The sequence below is a fragment of the Colias philodice genome, chromosome 7 (genome assembly GCF_061535455.1).
Source record: "Colias philodice isolate Cphi_HAF_F1 chromosome 7, ilColPhil1 Martin Lab GWU primary, whole genome shotgun sequence".
NCBI classification, from domain to species: domain Eukaryota; kingdom Metazoa; phylum Arthropoda; class Insecta; order Lepidoptera; family Pieridae; genus Colias; species Colias philodice.
This window is the reverse complement of record NC_143092.1, coordinates 8,482,817-8,496,567: the sequence shown is the minus strand read 5'-3', so window position 1 is coordinate 8,496,567 and position 13,751 is coordinate 8,482,817. Positions and strand designations below refer to the sequence as shown.

Here is a 13,751-nt window from a genome sequence, read left to right as displayed (position 1 = left end):
ACGTCTACCGTTTTAGAAACATGATTCCATGATATTTTCTCGATAGAAAAAAAATACAAAGTTCTCATTGTTATTTTTTTTTAATCTCTGGCATCTTCAAAATAACAAACGTAAAGTTACGACTTTTTGGATATTAACTATAAAATATACAACCTATACGTCTACCGTTTTAGAATTTTGAAATATGCGATGGTTTTGAAATAAACAAGAAATACTTGAAATTAGCGCCTGACCAGCCAATATAGCGAGAGCCGCCCTGTACCTTCCTACCCCGATCGCTGCACGAGTCATTCCCGCTACGGCCGTCATACGGGGAACTTGTGTCGCTCGCGCCATCGTAAAAAAGGGTGACAACACAATAAGACAAAATGAGACAAATGGGGACAATAAAGAAAATAAGAAGAAGAAACATAAAGGTTGGAGGAAAAAGAATGCTTACAATTGGAACAAATTAATGAAGTAAGTTGGTTTTATTTTAAATTTGATGATAATTGTATTATAGACGATGTTTGATATGTACCCCTGTTTTAAGTACATAACGAATGTGTAAGATTTTTTTCATTTATAGCATAGGTAATCTTTTCGGAAATCCGGAATCCAGAAGGAAAATAAACCCACTGATTGTTCACAATGTGAACCCACTCCTTCGTAAGTACCTTTATTCAGTCAAAAATGTATGTTATCAACGCTCTACTGGTTTTATCGCATGATTCCATTTTTAGCAAAAAGCAACAAAGTGCAAAGAAATAAAAAATCATGGTGAACTTAGTGGAAGTATGGCGGCCGTAATATGGAACAGGAGCTCATTGGAGTAGTATTATATTTAAAAAAATACGAAAAAATTTCAAGAATTACATTTCTTAATAGGTGGTATATAAGTATGTTGTATAAAGAGTTTGATGTTGATATTTATTTCATTTATACTTACTACACCTGTGCGGGAAATTGCTTAGTACTAAAACAGGTTTATATTCATATTTACATAGTAATGTGAGTTTTCATTTCGAAAAATTTTGTGTAAGTATATTAAATTGAGTTCCTGGGTGATCTGGAAACACAATTGGGCCCGGAAGATGGCGCTGCAGTCACTCCTCCTAATCACATGAACCGATTTGGATGAATATTTGTGTGCACATTTCATTGTTGTGGGATGATTGGTTGATTCGTTTTCACATTAGCTAATATTATGTATTTTTGTTGTAAACTTAATTTAATGTTTATAATACATTATTATTGGTATAAATAAGCCAGTGTTCGTCTCACATTGCTGTACCTGCCTACCTACCCTACCAGGGCCTAACTTTGTTCTGGCTATTTTATTTTGATTATTTGTAATGAATAATTACAATTATAATAGAGTGCAAAAAATAAATACATGCGTCAATATATTTTGTGTTTTTTTTTAACAATTTTTTTATTTAAAAAAATATCATTCCGACCGCGGCTTTGCCCGCGTGGAATTAGGTTATATCGTGAATCCTGTTTTATCCCACAGAAGTGTTCAGTTCGGATAAAAAGTATCCTATGTGTAAATCCAGGCAATTAGCTATATTTTATCAAAATTGGTAATGTAGTCTTGACGTGATTAAGTAACAACTAACAAAAAAATATACAAATTAACATCCAAAGTTTCGCATCAGTTTTACTGTATTAGCGATATCTTCCACTCTTGACTTTGACTGAGAAGAATTAGGGTTTATAACTTCTTTCAGAAATAGTACCTTTCATTTCTGGGCATGATGTAATATCTACGTCAGCATCAAATTCTATATCTAAATCAATTCAGTAGTCCGCGTAATTAGGTACCATTTCATTTTTTCAGAGTAACAATATTTTTTGTTATTTTAAAGATTATTTATAACCTGTATTATTTTGTAATAAAGTAAACATTACGAAATAATAATAATTAATAATTATTAATAATGTCTAAGTAGTTGTTAAAAAGAAGATTATTTGTTTATAAGCAAGAAAATAAAACCAATAAATCAACAATTAAATAAATGTATGACAATATTATAACTGTATGACGACTCCATACATGTTTGTCCCGAGTCGGCCAGCGGCAGCGCGGCGAGTTTGTAAGAATGACTTCGCGCACACCCGCGTTCGCGATAGCGAGCTATTAGACTCCGCCCGCCAAGCAGTGGATTTTTTTTTGTGTATCGTCTTAACGCGAATAGGGCCACTCCGCGTAATGAATAGGTAAATGCAGTTTAATTAATTCGCCGTAAGTGACACGTCACTTTACCTCGCGCGTGAGACAAATGATGGATAGTGACCGGCTGCGACGTTCATTTGTTATTTTGATATATGACGCCGTATTGTTATTTAGAAATCAGGAAATAGATGAGAATGACTGCTTCGTAAATATAGACTTATAACGATGTTAGTTCTTGGACGTTATAAGAAACGATGAGTTGGTTCTTCGGTAGACATTTGGAAATAGTGCCTTTTCCAAATGATAAGAAACTCTTCCTCATGGTACGTATATGAACAAACATCTCTGAAAATAATTATCAGTAAGACAGATATGAAATGCATCTGCTCCTTTTCCATTAGTAGATTACATACGATATAATTTTGTCTGATATTTTTCTAGCTATCTGAAAACTCAAATTCACAGCTATTATTTTTTATGCTTTACGACAAAACCACTTAATGTTTAATAATATATTGTAGTAACAATTCATTAAAATTAACATATTACAAAGTACTTCCACATTTCAGTTACAATTTGCATACAATGTTTAGCGACATTCCTTACCTTACGTAGCATTTCTTCGAGGGAGTCCATGTCGGCTGCGGAGGGCAGCCCTCCCGCACTCCCGTTCATTCCGTTATTGTTGTTCGTCATAGGTGAGCCGCACCCCACCGTGTATATGTATGTGCCAGCACACTAGCTGCATTCCAAATTCAAATTCAGGAATTGTCAAATTCGACGAATAGAGACCGCACCTTTTTTTCAGTACCAGTATGCACACATTTTTGTTCACATTGTTGTACACAGATCGCCACTTATCACTATTACACTTAAGTTTCTACATGATTCAATGAGCAATTAATGACTAGATGTTTTTCTATGACTGGAAAATTTTAATACGTTACATATAGGTCTCAATATTACATGTAAATGTTTAAAAATGTTATCGTGGTGTTCAGAGTTACTTTACAAGTAGGTACTGAAATCGTTCAATATTTTCTATTTAATAGTGGACGTTTGTTTACTACCATAAGATTCATTTATGAATGAATTATATGTACGTAATTAATTTATAAAAATAGCCTCAGTTGTCAGACCAAATTTTTAAGCTAACACTTCATTTTGTCTACTTTGTATTAAATTATAATATCAAATTGCATTTAAAATTGACAAAGCGTATTGAACAAACACAATACAATATTGAAAGTGATAAATATCACCCGTCAAGACAACTTATTACAATGTAGCGAGCTTTCTTTGTGAATCTCTATAGAAATATAAAATTTACGAACGTCAAAGTCAACAATCTTGTAGAAGAACTTTCAATGTATCTGTTTGAAAGAAAATATAATGCATTTCCGAACGAATAGTTTATGTACATAGAGACATGAAGAGGAAATGGAAATTTATGTATTGAAATATTGTTTTAAAAATGCTATTGTATTATGATTTTCAAAACTTAAAGGTCTATTTAATATTATTAAATGTTGCGTTTTAATTTTTTTTTATTATTCCTCTATTTATAAAAAAAATTGAACAGGCAATGCTAATGATGCTTTTTTCGTGCAACAAACTCAACAATATTAATTTATGTGATTATTCAATGCCATTTTAATTTCTTAGGTACGATTTTTATTTTTTTAAATATTGCTCTTACATAACCAGTTGATCTGTAAGTAAGCTTACATGTAATTGTAGAATTATTAATTAAATGTTCTTGTATTTTATTTGCCTATAATTATTAATCATTTATAATAAACAAGCAAACCGGGCGAACTCCGTTTCGCCACCAGAGACACCTTTTCTTTGCTATAAACCTCACGGAGCACGAGACCTTTCCAACGAATGCAAAACCGTGGAAATCGGTTCGTGCGTTCTGGAGTTATAGCGTCAGGAAGGAAAACCCGACTTATTTTTATATAGTAGATTATATAGATAAATAATCTTTCTATCTATAAAGCGTTACAATTTTAAGTTACAAACTCGATTATAAATTCCAACATCCCGGAGAGAGTTAATCTCATAATTGATAGACAGAGATTGATGCGCCTCGACGTTAAGAGGAAAGTTCTGGAGTTAGCAACATCAATATTATGAAGCTTTCAGTTTCTATATAAATAAATAATACTTGTGAATCAAATTTTATGATATAAAAATTGATAAGTAGAATAGTTTTGCATTTATTTCAATCTAAATGTAAAAATAAATATAATCAACAAAAAAAAACTAATGAAATTAAAACTCCCCAAAAAAAGATATTTTTTTTTTATTTGAAGTAGGTAAATGCCTTTCGGCGAAGGCAAATAGAATAGACTCTGCTATTATTTTCGACCTTATAATTAAATCTACATTGATAACCTAGTTCAATTCAAGAAGTGAAACAATTTTTCTTAAAGAAAACATTTGCCTACACTTTCTTATACTCCACAGCTTCCTCTCTCTTATTAATTCATTAACTTCTACATTTTACCCTTCACAAGCTTATAACCTAGTGCTTCTATGTAATAAAAGTTGCAAGTAACCTAGTTCTTACTGAATAGAACATTGAATGCAATCAACGTTAAGGTATCGCAAGAAAGGCAGCATAATTTAAGCTTACCTTAAACCCCCGGCTCATTTGCATTCGCAATTAGCTAGAGCCAAGCTATATCTCCTACGATTATATCGCTAGTTTATATCCTTTAATGTTAGTGTTTATTTAATAAAAAAAATAATAAAAAAGCACTTAATATAGGTTTAATGAACATAATATAATAAAATCTGTTTTTCTCTTTGTTTGATCTGAAACCTTTTTAAAAGCTACGAGGGCATTTTTTATTTAAGAAGCATACAATACTATAATATACTCATGATTTCGTCTTTTATATAGAGCAATTTTTAATAGGATTAATTTGTTATAGTAATAACTTACTCCTTAGGCTAAACTACATTATTATTTTTATAAAACCATTAAAATATCATATAACTTTTATATCATTTCAATTATAATTACATATTCAATACATACTCACTTCAGTTATCAATCGTCATGAAGATATAACTAAGATATACTTTTTAAAGCTATTATATTCATCATGACGATACAATCATTGTCATATACTAAAAGGCAGGTTGCATCTCGACTGTGGTCAACAATTAAAGTGAATACGTGACAAATCCACCGCTACAGCACGCTACAGACTTCAAATTGAGCTAGCAGCGTGTCTAAATGGACATAGACCACATTATAGGGAATATTATAGTAGTACGATACTTTGATTATTGGTGAATACTGAATGGATGCTTCATTTAGAGTTATATTTATGTATTTAACCTTAACTAACGTCTTACGGTACGCATTACGGTATAATAATAAATAATAGATATATGTATTTTGATAATAGTTTTGAATATATACCTAACTAGCTGTACCTCGCGGTTTCACTCGCATTGCTCCGCTCCTGTTGGTCTTAGCGTGATGATTATAGCATATAGCCTTCCTCGATAAATGGGCTATCTTACACCGAAAGAATTTTTCAAATCGGACCAGTAGTTCCTGAGAATAGCGCGTTCAAACAAACAAACTCTTCAGCTTTATAATATAAAGTATAGATTAGTTATATTGATTAATTGTTGTACGATGTACCAGAGTTGAATTTATTATTTATTTTTATAGCATTCTAATGTAAATACACGACATTTTCTTATTTAAGGATGTTCTCATGAAGTAAAAAAGACAGTAGAAAGACTAAGATATAATAATTTATTTTATTGAGATCGATTAAAATTTGGTAAAATTTTTATTTCCAATCATATCCTACTAATAATGTTATATCAAACAAAATAACTATGTGCTCTATTATCAAAACCATGTGATACATCACTGTATACACATCGAGGGAGCTATTAGAGCGTTCGACACTAAGTACGACTTATGATAAGGGACAGCCATCAGTCTCATCAACAACAATAAGCCGCAGATGTGCTATTAACTCCAACAGGATTGAAGATAAATCGATATCATATGAAGTTGGTTAACTATCTGTATTAAATATTCGTGTTACAGAGTTGGCCAATTTCGATGGATTTCTGGCATATTCAGTAGGTCAGAGAACAACATCAATTTCTTATACCACTAACGTGTTATAGGTGTCTTTACATATCAATGTTTGTTGGGTCACCTAGTATACTCTACATAAATGAAAATATTAATTGGTATTTGTGCGACGCATTATACGAAATTACTCTTTAACAAGTGCATTAGTTCTGAAAAGTTCTAGAACTAAGCAGAAGTTTCTAGACGTCCATATCTTTGACTTATTATATAACTATAACTTAAACACGCTTGCCTTCAGATGTCTGATGTACACAAAATCAGGAACTGGAATAAACAAAAACTTAAAGGAGACTTCGTTAGCTAAAAATTAATCGAGGCATGAATATTTCCAGCGCAAAAATTCAGCGAATACTCCAGGAGGTAATTGTATTTACCTTGTAAACTGACTGTCTCTGTACACACCCCTTTTGCCTGAAGATATGAATCTTCTGTGAATAAATTTAATTTGCGTTTATAAAAACATGGTGTGTACAACAAAATATTGAATATAAGCAATCTTATGTGTTCTATTACTAAGCTGAATAATATTATAGTACATATTTACATATTATTTTTAATGAATGCCAGAATATATTAAGTCAGGACTATTTAAATATAATAAAGATTTTTTTAAATAATACTTCCTACTATTTTATCACATGGTTCAGTATTCTACCCCAAATCTTGTTTATGACAAACAATTTATTAATACACTCTTAAAAATATTATAGGACCAATTCTTAAGTTTTATTTATATTTGTAGGGAATCATTCAAATCCACCACCTACAAACAGTGTTTATACTATTTGTTTATTGCAATCCAAAACTTATGAAATATTGTTATGTAATACGATAAATGTCAGTTAATGCAAATATCTCATATAAATAACGAACCAACGTAAATAAATAATCAATACAAAGCCCTTTAAATATCGTTCAAATAGGTCACAATATTCTATCTAGAGATATATTTCCAAGTTGTGTAATTTATATTCAAACTAGTTCTGTATTTGATTTTGATACTCAAACGAGTGAGTCAAAATAAATATAACCCACTTGCTATTTCCAAAATCACATATTTACCTAAAGCTGAAAGGTTCTTACGAATGTTGAACGAGCTTTCGATGTCACGACAAATAAATCAGACTATATTTTATTTTTGTGTATTATTTGATGGAATTGGGTATACTTTATTTATATAAAACGAACTGAGAACATAATGATTTGGTGAAAGTTCAGTATAAGAGTTGGTGCAAAAGAATGCTGAAGATTTCAGGAAATACCTTAGTAGTTAGATACGTATGTCATGATATAATTAATTCTATTATTAGACACACTACTCATACTTATGATATTTGAAATTTAAATACAGGTAGGGAAAGGGAATAGGGACAATCATAACTTTCCCGAGAAGAAAAAGCTTTTTTTACGTAAACGCCTAGCAAAGCCTTGAAAATTTCTAATATTTTGAATATAACATTTTACGAATAATAAACAAAGATACACCAGTATATTTCTCACTTATTTAAATGTAAGTCGCAAAGCATTTTCGCGGAAGAAAATTCAATAATAATAAAATTCAAACTGTGGGAGCCACTGTAATCGCGATGTTCCAAGTCGTTTGAATTTCAACCAATTGTATTGTACTACTGCAAAGGAAAGGGTTTGAAACTATTGGTTGGACTTCAGATATATACGAATATATTAACAATTTGTTTAAAATATAAATAGTTAAATTGTTTCGAAGTGCATTGTTACAAACGTGATTAAATTATCTATTTATAATTTATCAAACAATATTTGTTTTATTTTATTTGGTAGACATTGTAAACAAAGATTTCTTTTTGTTATAGTAATGTTTAGAATTTAGCATAGAGCTTTTCCTCTTTATGTTGCATGCATGCAAAACGAACAACCTACCTTAATGAAATGTTTTAATTATAATTTCCAACAATACCTATAAAATTGGAAGTAAAAGTCAGAATAAGATAAATTCGTAATGAAATTACCAGAACTTGTAATAATATTAACGTTGACACGACAGGAGCTCGGATGGAATTCATTATGATAATTGAGTCGCGATCGAATGGAACTCAGTATTTGCTGATATTCGATTTACGTAAAGACATATTATTATTATATTAGCGATTTTATGCTGATTTCTGTTGCAATTTTTGGAAATTTTATGCTTCACGCATATAATTAAATAAAATCTTAATATGATTAAAATAAATGATACATAAATAAGTTACCTTTATATATATATGCAACTAGCGGTCCGCCCCGGCTTCGCCCGTGGTACATATTTACGTTTTCTCTACATAAAAACCATCCTCGTACTTCAAGGAATATATTAAAAAAAGAATTATCGAAATCGGTTCAGCCGTTCTCGAGTTATGCGCTTACCAACACATTTTGCGATTCATTTTTATATATAAAAAGATTAATTTAATACAGTATACGTAGGTACATAATAACACAGAAAGGAAAGGCAATAAAACCTATCCTATGGATAAGGCAAGGCAAATAGAAGTCGTAAATGATAATGTAGAGTCGTCTTAAAATTCTCATTAATTTATAGTAAGCTTTTCAACTTTAAGAATGATTTTGTAATAGACGTTCCAATCAAATATTAATATTAAATTCTATTTTTAGATAATCCCCAAATAGCTATCCAGGGACCCATTAGATATCTGGCTAAAAATAAAACATCAATCAAAAATATCAAGTACAACCCACTTTAATAAAATTAAAAGAAATCATCAAATCAAACCCACATACTACCAAAAATAACCTTCTTAAAAAACACATTAAGTTCATTGTCATATGTCAATTTATACAACCGTTACAAAGGTAATACAATACTGTAGACAATTGAAACAACTATAATATCGTATTACTGAACTTGTTAGGAATCCAGGTCAAATAGCTTTTTATATTTATAACAGGTGAATGACCTTATTATGACCTAGAATCTAGTTTTATGAACATGTTCATGAATTAGGCTTTATTGGGTTGAAAGTCTGTTGTTTATTTTGGAAATTTATTTTATTTGATGACAATGACATGTTTAATATATGAAAATAGAAAATTGAGTCAAAATTTTATGTATCAAATTTGTATGATCTGATAAACGTAAATTATTACCTACAAAAACCTTTAAGGTTTTGAATGAAAAACACATTACGGCCTTCGTGCACCTGTTTTTCTAATAAAGTAATATTAACAGGCAATTATCTAAGCGCAAACGTAGCATGCATCGAGACATCACAATCGAAACACGATAGGACATTCCCTTAACTTTTGTGTACATTGCTCTCCATCTTGGTAAACACGTGACTACGCGTTTTAGAATGCATATGTAACAGGCAGTGGATGTTCAGTTCGGAACAATACCGCTTAGGTGTATTAGGTCGCACTGCGCAGCGATGCAGCGGGGTCAATGACACTCGGCATGATATTGTTCTAGCCTATACTAACTGTTTGAATGTATGCAGCATTGTTAGGCGAAGGAATAAAAGGCTTTTGTGACGTGGGCGCAGTGGTGACTATGATTAGCCTTTGGCGGGTCTTAGATTCGAGTCTGATGTTTAGAAATTAGAATCTTAGTAGTGTGACTGAAGGAATATTTTTGATTTAATTTAGGTTTATTAAATAGAACGAAAAAGAGTAAATAGTAGTATGTGATTAATAATTTAAAGCATTTCTGTATAAGTATATTCACTTCAATTTTGCCGAAGATTTGGTTGCTTTTCTTAAATATTAGAGGATAGGTAAGAGGGCTGTAAAAGTTATTAAAATATGCTGTTGTTTCAAATAAATACCGATTTATGTTTATTTAATTGTTTTAGAAGATGAATAAGTACAATATTTCCAAATCCGATAAGTTATTATTTAATAATATCATTGATAAGCTAATTCTTACTAGTAAACTTCGTTACTGGGTCAAGGAAAGATCCCACGTACCAACATTACGTAAATGCGTTGCATTCACCACACCCACCTGAAGTGTGAATGGAATAGTAAAGCGGCTCAATATTGTACTTAAAACAGATATTAATACATCGCTGTATATACGGTTAGATTCTATTGAAATCTGAAGCTTATGCGTGGACTTGACAGTTGCGTAAGCAATGTCGAATTTAATTGTCCGAAAGTAATTGATTTCCAAATTTGATGAAAAGTACAGTTTATTGTATCCTTTTAATATTAGTTTCATGGTTGGATTTGTTTTATTATAGAATTCGAATATAGTCACAGAACACTGAACAGTATAGTATAATAGTATTTATATTTTCCCGAAGAGTAACATTTCTTATCGTAAGGATAGAGTTCTACGTAAATATAGAGCTGTTATGCAATACGTAATATATAAAAATTGTACTCGGGATAAAATATAAAATTTTTATTAAATTATTTGTATGGTACCCAGAATAAACTTTTCTGTTTTTATTCCAGGATGTTCCAGACGAAGCCGAAGCCAACAAGTGTGCATTATGTTTTCAATATTATCTATCATCTGTTTTGGTTAATTTACAAGCTCTATAAACGTCATACAAGTCTTGTATGGTTGGAACAATCAAATATATTCATAACACTAGCTTTTCGCCGCAGCTTCGCCCGCGTAGTCAAAGGAAGACCCGCATAGTTCCCGTTCCCATGAAATTTTCGAGATAAAAACTTTCATATGACTGTGTTAATCCAAGTCACGTTCTAAGTGTGTGCCAAATTTTATAAAAATCGGTTCAGCAGTTTTTGCGTGAAGGAAGTAAGGAGTAATAAACAAACATACAAACTTTCGCATTTATAGTACTAATAGGATATGACTTATGTGTCCAAGTTTGCCCTACGCTTGCTGCTTGCTAATCAATCTATTTACAAATGTTAAACGCGTGTCAACAGGATATTATACACATCCTGTATAACGTATTAATATGATGAAACGATGAGTTATAGAATTAAGTGCAATGCTATAGAGCTGTTTATAAATAGATACGGCATGAATAAAGAGTGTATAAGTTTTAGATGCGGATAAATATTGTGTATAGAGTTTTTGTATTATAATATTTAAAATTAAGAACAGTTATGCTTTGTTGTTACAGTGTTGTATGTACGTAGAAGTATTATGTCCATTAAAAAGCGCAATTTAAATAAAAGTGTTTCATTGAATTGTCCATTTCAGAATTGTGATTATATTAGGAGGGTTATTATAAATTCAATTACACATATCAATATTTCTGCTAGCTTAAGGGCTTGGTCTAGTAGTGCAAACAAATGCATCCTGTCATCCTATATGTAAATAATACAAATGTACTAAGGGAAAGTTGCTCCACTTAATTTTAAAAAATTAAATCATTCGTATAATTTAATATTCGTAATAAGTACCAAAAATGACAATTTGAAACAATTTTCGTGAAAATTACACCGGGTGATTTTTTTTATCAGTACACAAAATTTGCGAATACTTTCTATTGATATCTATCTTCAACTTCATGTTTATATAACTGACTTTTACAAAGAAATTTGGACGAAATATAAAAAAAAATAAGCTTTCCATACAAAATGCATAACTCTATACATTTTTTTCGACCTAAGTTTCTTAGTGAAAGTTGTTCAGTTTAACTAATAAAACGGATAAACAAATTTTGTATATAATAAAAAAAATGTAATGTTTGTGTTAAAAAATTATAAAATAGAAAAATACGCAAATGAAAACAAAAGATATTTATTTCTGACTAGCTTCCGCCCGCGACTCCGTCCGCGCGGATGTCAGTCTTCGTGTCTTCTACAGATTTATTATATTATGTATAATATATAGATTTATATTTATAAACCTAATAAATCTTTTGCTAGCATTCTAGCACTGGATTTATCTCTTTTTTTCAATCGCTTGAATGATATAGGATGGGTCCTTGATGGGCATCGAATGCTGAAGTCTCGAATCAATCAATTCTGACAGTAGGCAATTTATGTAAAATCTTGATAATGGTCCATCATTTTATTTTGCCTAAACGTTACATACCTTTTTATATATTCTATTTTTAACGAATGATTCACTCCAGTCCAAACAGCAAATAAGCAGACTTCTGCTTCTGCAACGTTTAGTTGTCCCTGAATTTGGAAAAAATTGTCATGATTCTTATCTATGACAAAAGTTTTATTTTTTGCATTGTATTTCAAATATTAAATTTTTTTTTAACCGCATCTTCCGCATTCATGTCTTTTGCCGGAATTAGACATTTAACTTCTACTAGTCCCATTTTCCCTTTTTGATATGGGAGTGTATAAAGTAAATTTTTTAGATATTTCTCGTTATACTTTTAAAAAGTTATTATTGTCATTTTGCTCATTAGGTAAAGTAATTTCGATATCAGTTTTAAGTTTTTTGATACCTGCAATAATAACGTCATAATCGCCTGCACATACTTATCGATTACACCCTGTATACAATCCACCATCCACATTCATAATGTTTTCCTGTCCTCCTCTCCTTTACGCTGTTCACCGATACATTTTAAATGAGTAAATCTGCTACCACTGAAGGATGTTTCATTGTGATCAGCAAATTTTCACCACTGTTGTCGATTATTTGTTTTTCATTTTTAATCAGCAATTGGGAATCATCAGTTTTGTTTTTTGCAGATTGGTGATGTACTAACAATACGTCGAAAAAGGAAAGCATCAACGAATTATCGTTTTCGTCCTCTTTTTTTTCAAATTTGTCAGCGCGTCTGTAAGATCAGAATATAAAACCAACATCCTGTATTTAAGTTACAAAATTAATAATCAAACAACATGCCGCTACGTTGAAAATGACTAGAAGAAAAAATTAAAACACCTCGGATAAATTTTGGAGTAAACAAATCATTTTCCCCGTATGGGGATTTCCCCGGATGAACTTGGGAAGTTCAAGTTCTCAATACAAGTTTATATTATATTTCGTATTTCTCAAACGAAAAATAAACATTTTTGGAACTTCAAAAAAATTATATTATAAGAAAATTTATGAGCTTACTTTAGTTTTAAAGAAATATACATCCCTTTACTGACACCCCGTAAAATAAAGAAATTGTTGCCAATCACCTTTGCAATCTATTTGGTTTCATTAACTTTATGTTCGAAGATAATTTTTTTTCTAGTAGTTACACGCGTATTTTTTTCGTTTATTTTCTATATCGAAATCAAATGTTTAAAAATACGAATATTTGCACAAAACTAAGATAAAAATAATCAATTAACAAAAGTATTAAATTAACTGAAGTAGAGCAACTTTCACTTCGGTATGAAGGAAAATCGAGCGTAGAGCACACGTCAGAACGCTCCGGCCCAAGGAGCGCGACTAAAGAAATTCGCTAGGATTTTTTCTAATTATTTAAATATTTTTTTAATATTTAAAGAATTATCAAAATTCAAAAAAAAATTTTTTTAAAGGATTAATACTCATTGGTCTTCAACCAACTCGAATAAATTAATGGA

At 30.8% G+C, this 13,751-nt stretch overlaps 1 protein-coding gene and 1 long non-coding RNA gene across 14 annotated transcripts in view; one reads left to right on the top strand and one right to left on the bottom strand.

Moving 5' to 3' along the window:
- The window catches only part of LOC149487219 (uncharacterized protein CG43867), a 251,570-nt gene that overhangs the window by 94,558 nt on the left and 143,261 nt on the right, over nucleotides 1-13,751 (bottom strand). Inside the window, exon 1 of one of the 13 annotated variants that reach the window (XM_089697521.1) lies at nucleotides 2,765-3,079. The exons of the other annotated variants lie outside the window; for them this stretch is intronic. Within the exon in view, the coding sequence (XP_089553647.1) occupies nucleotides 2,765-2,854 (90 nt within the window). The 5' untranslated portion in view covers nucleotides 2,855-3,079. Of the gene's footprint in view, nucleotides 1-2,764; nucleotides 3,080-13,751 lie in introns of those variants that run through there. 13 annotated transcript variants of the gene reach the window in all.
- LOC149487222 (uncharacterized) lies at nucleotides 587-1,520 on the top strand. The gene is made up of 2 exons (XR_016315849.1): nucleotides 587-648; nucleotides 723-1,520. It is a non-coding gene; the product is annotated as an uncharacterized LOC149487222 (long non-coding RNA).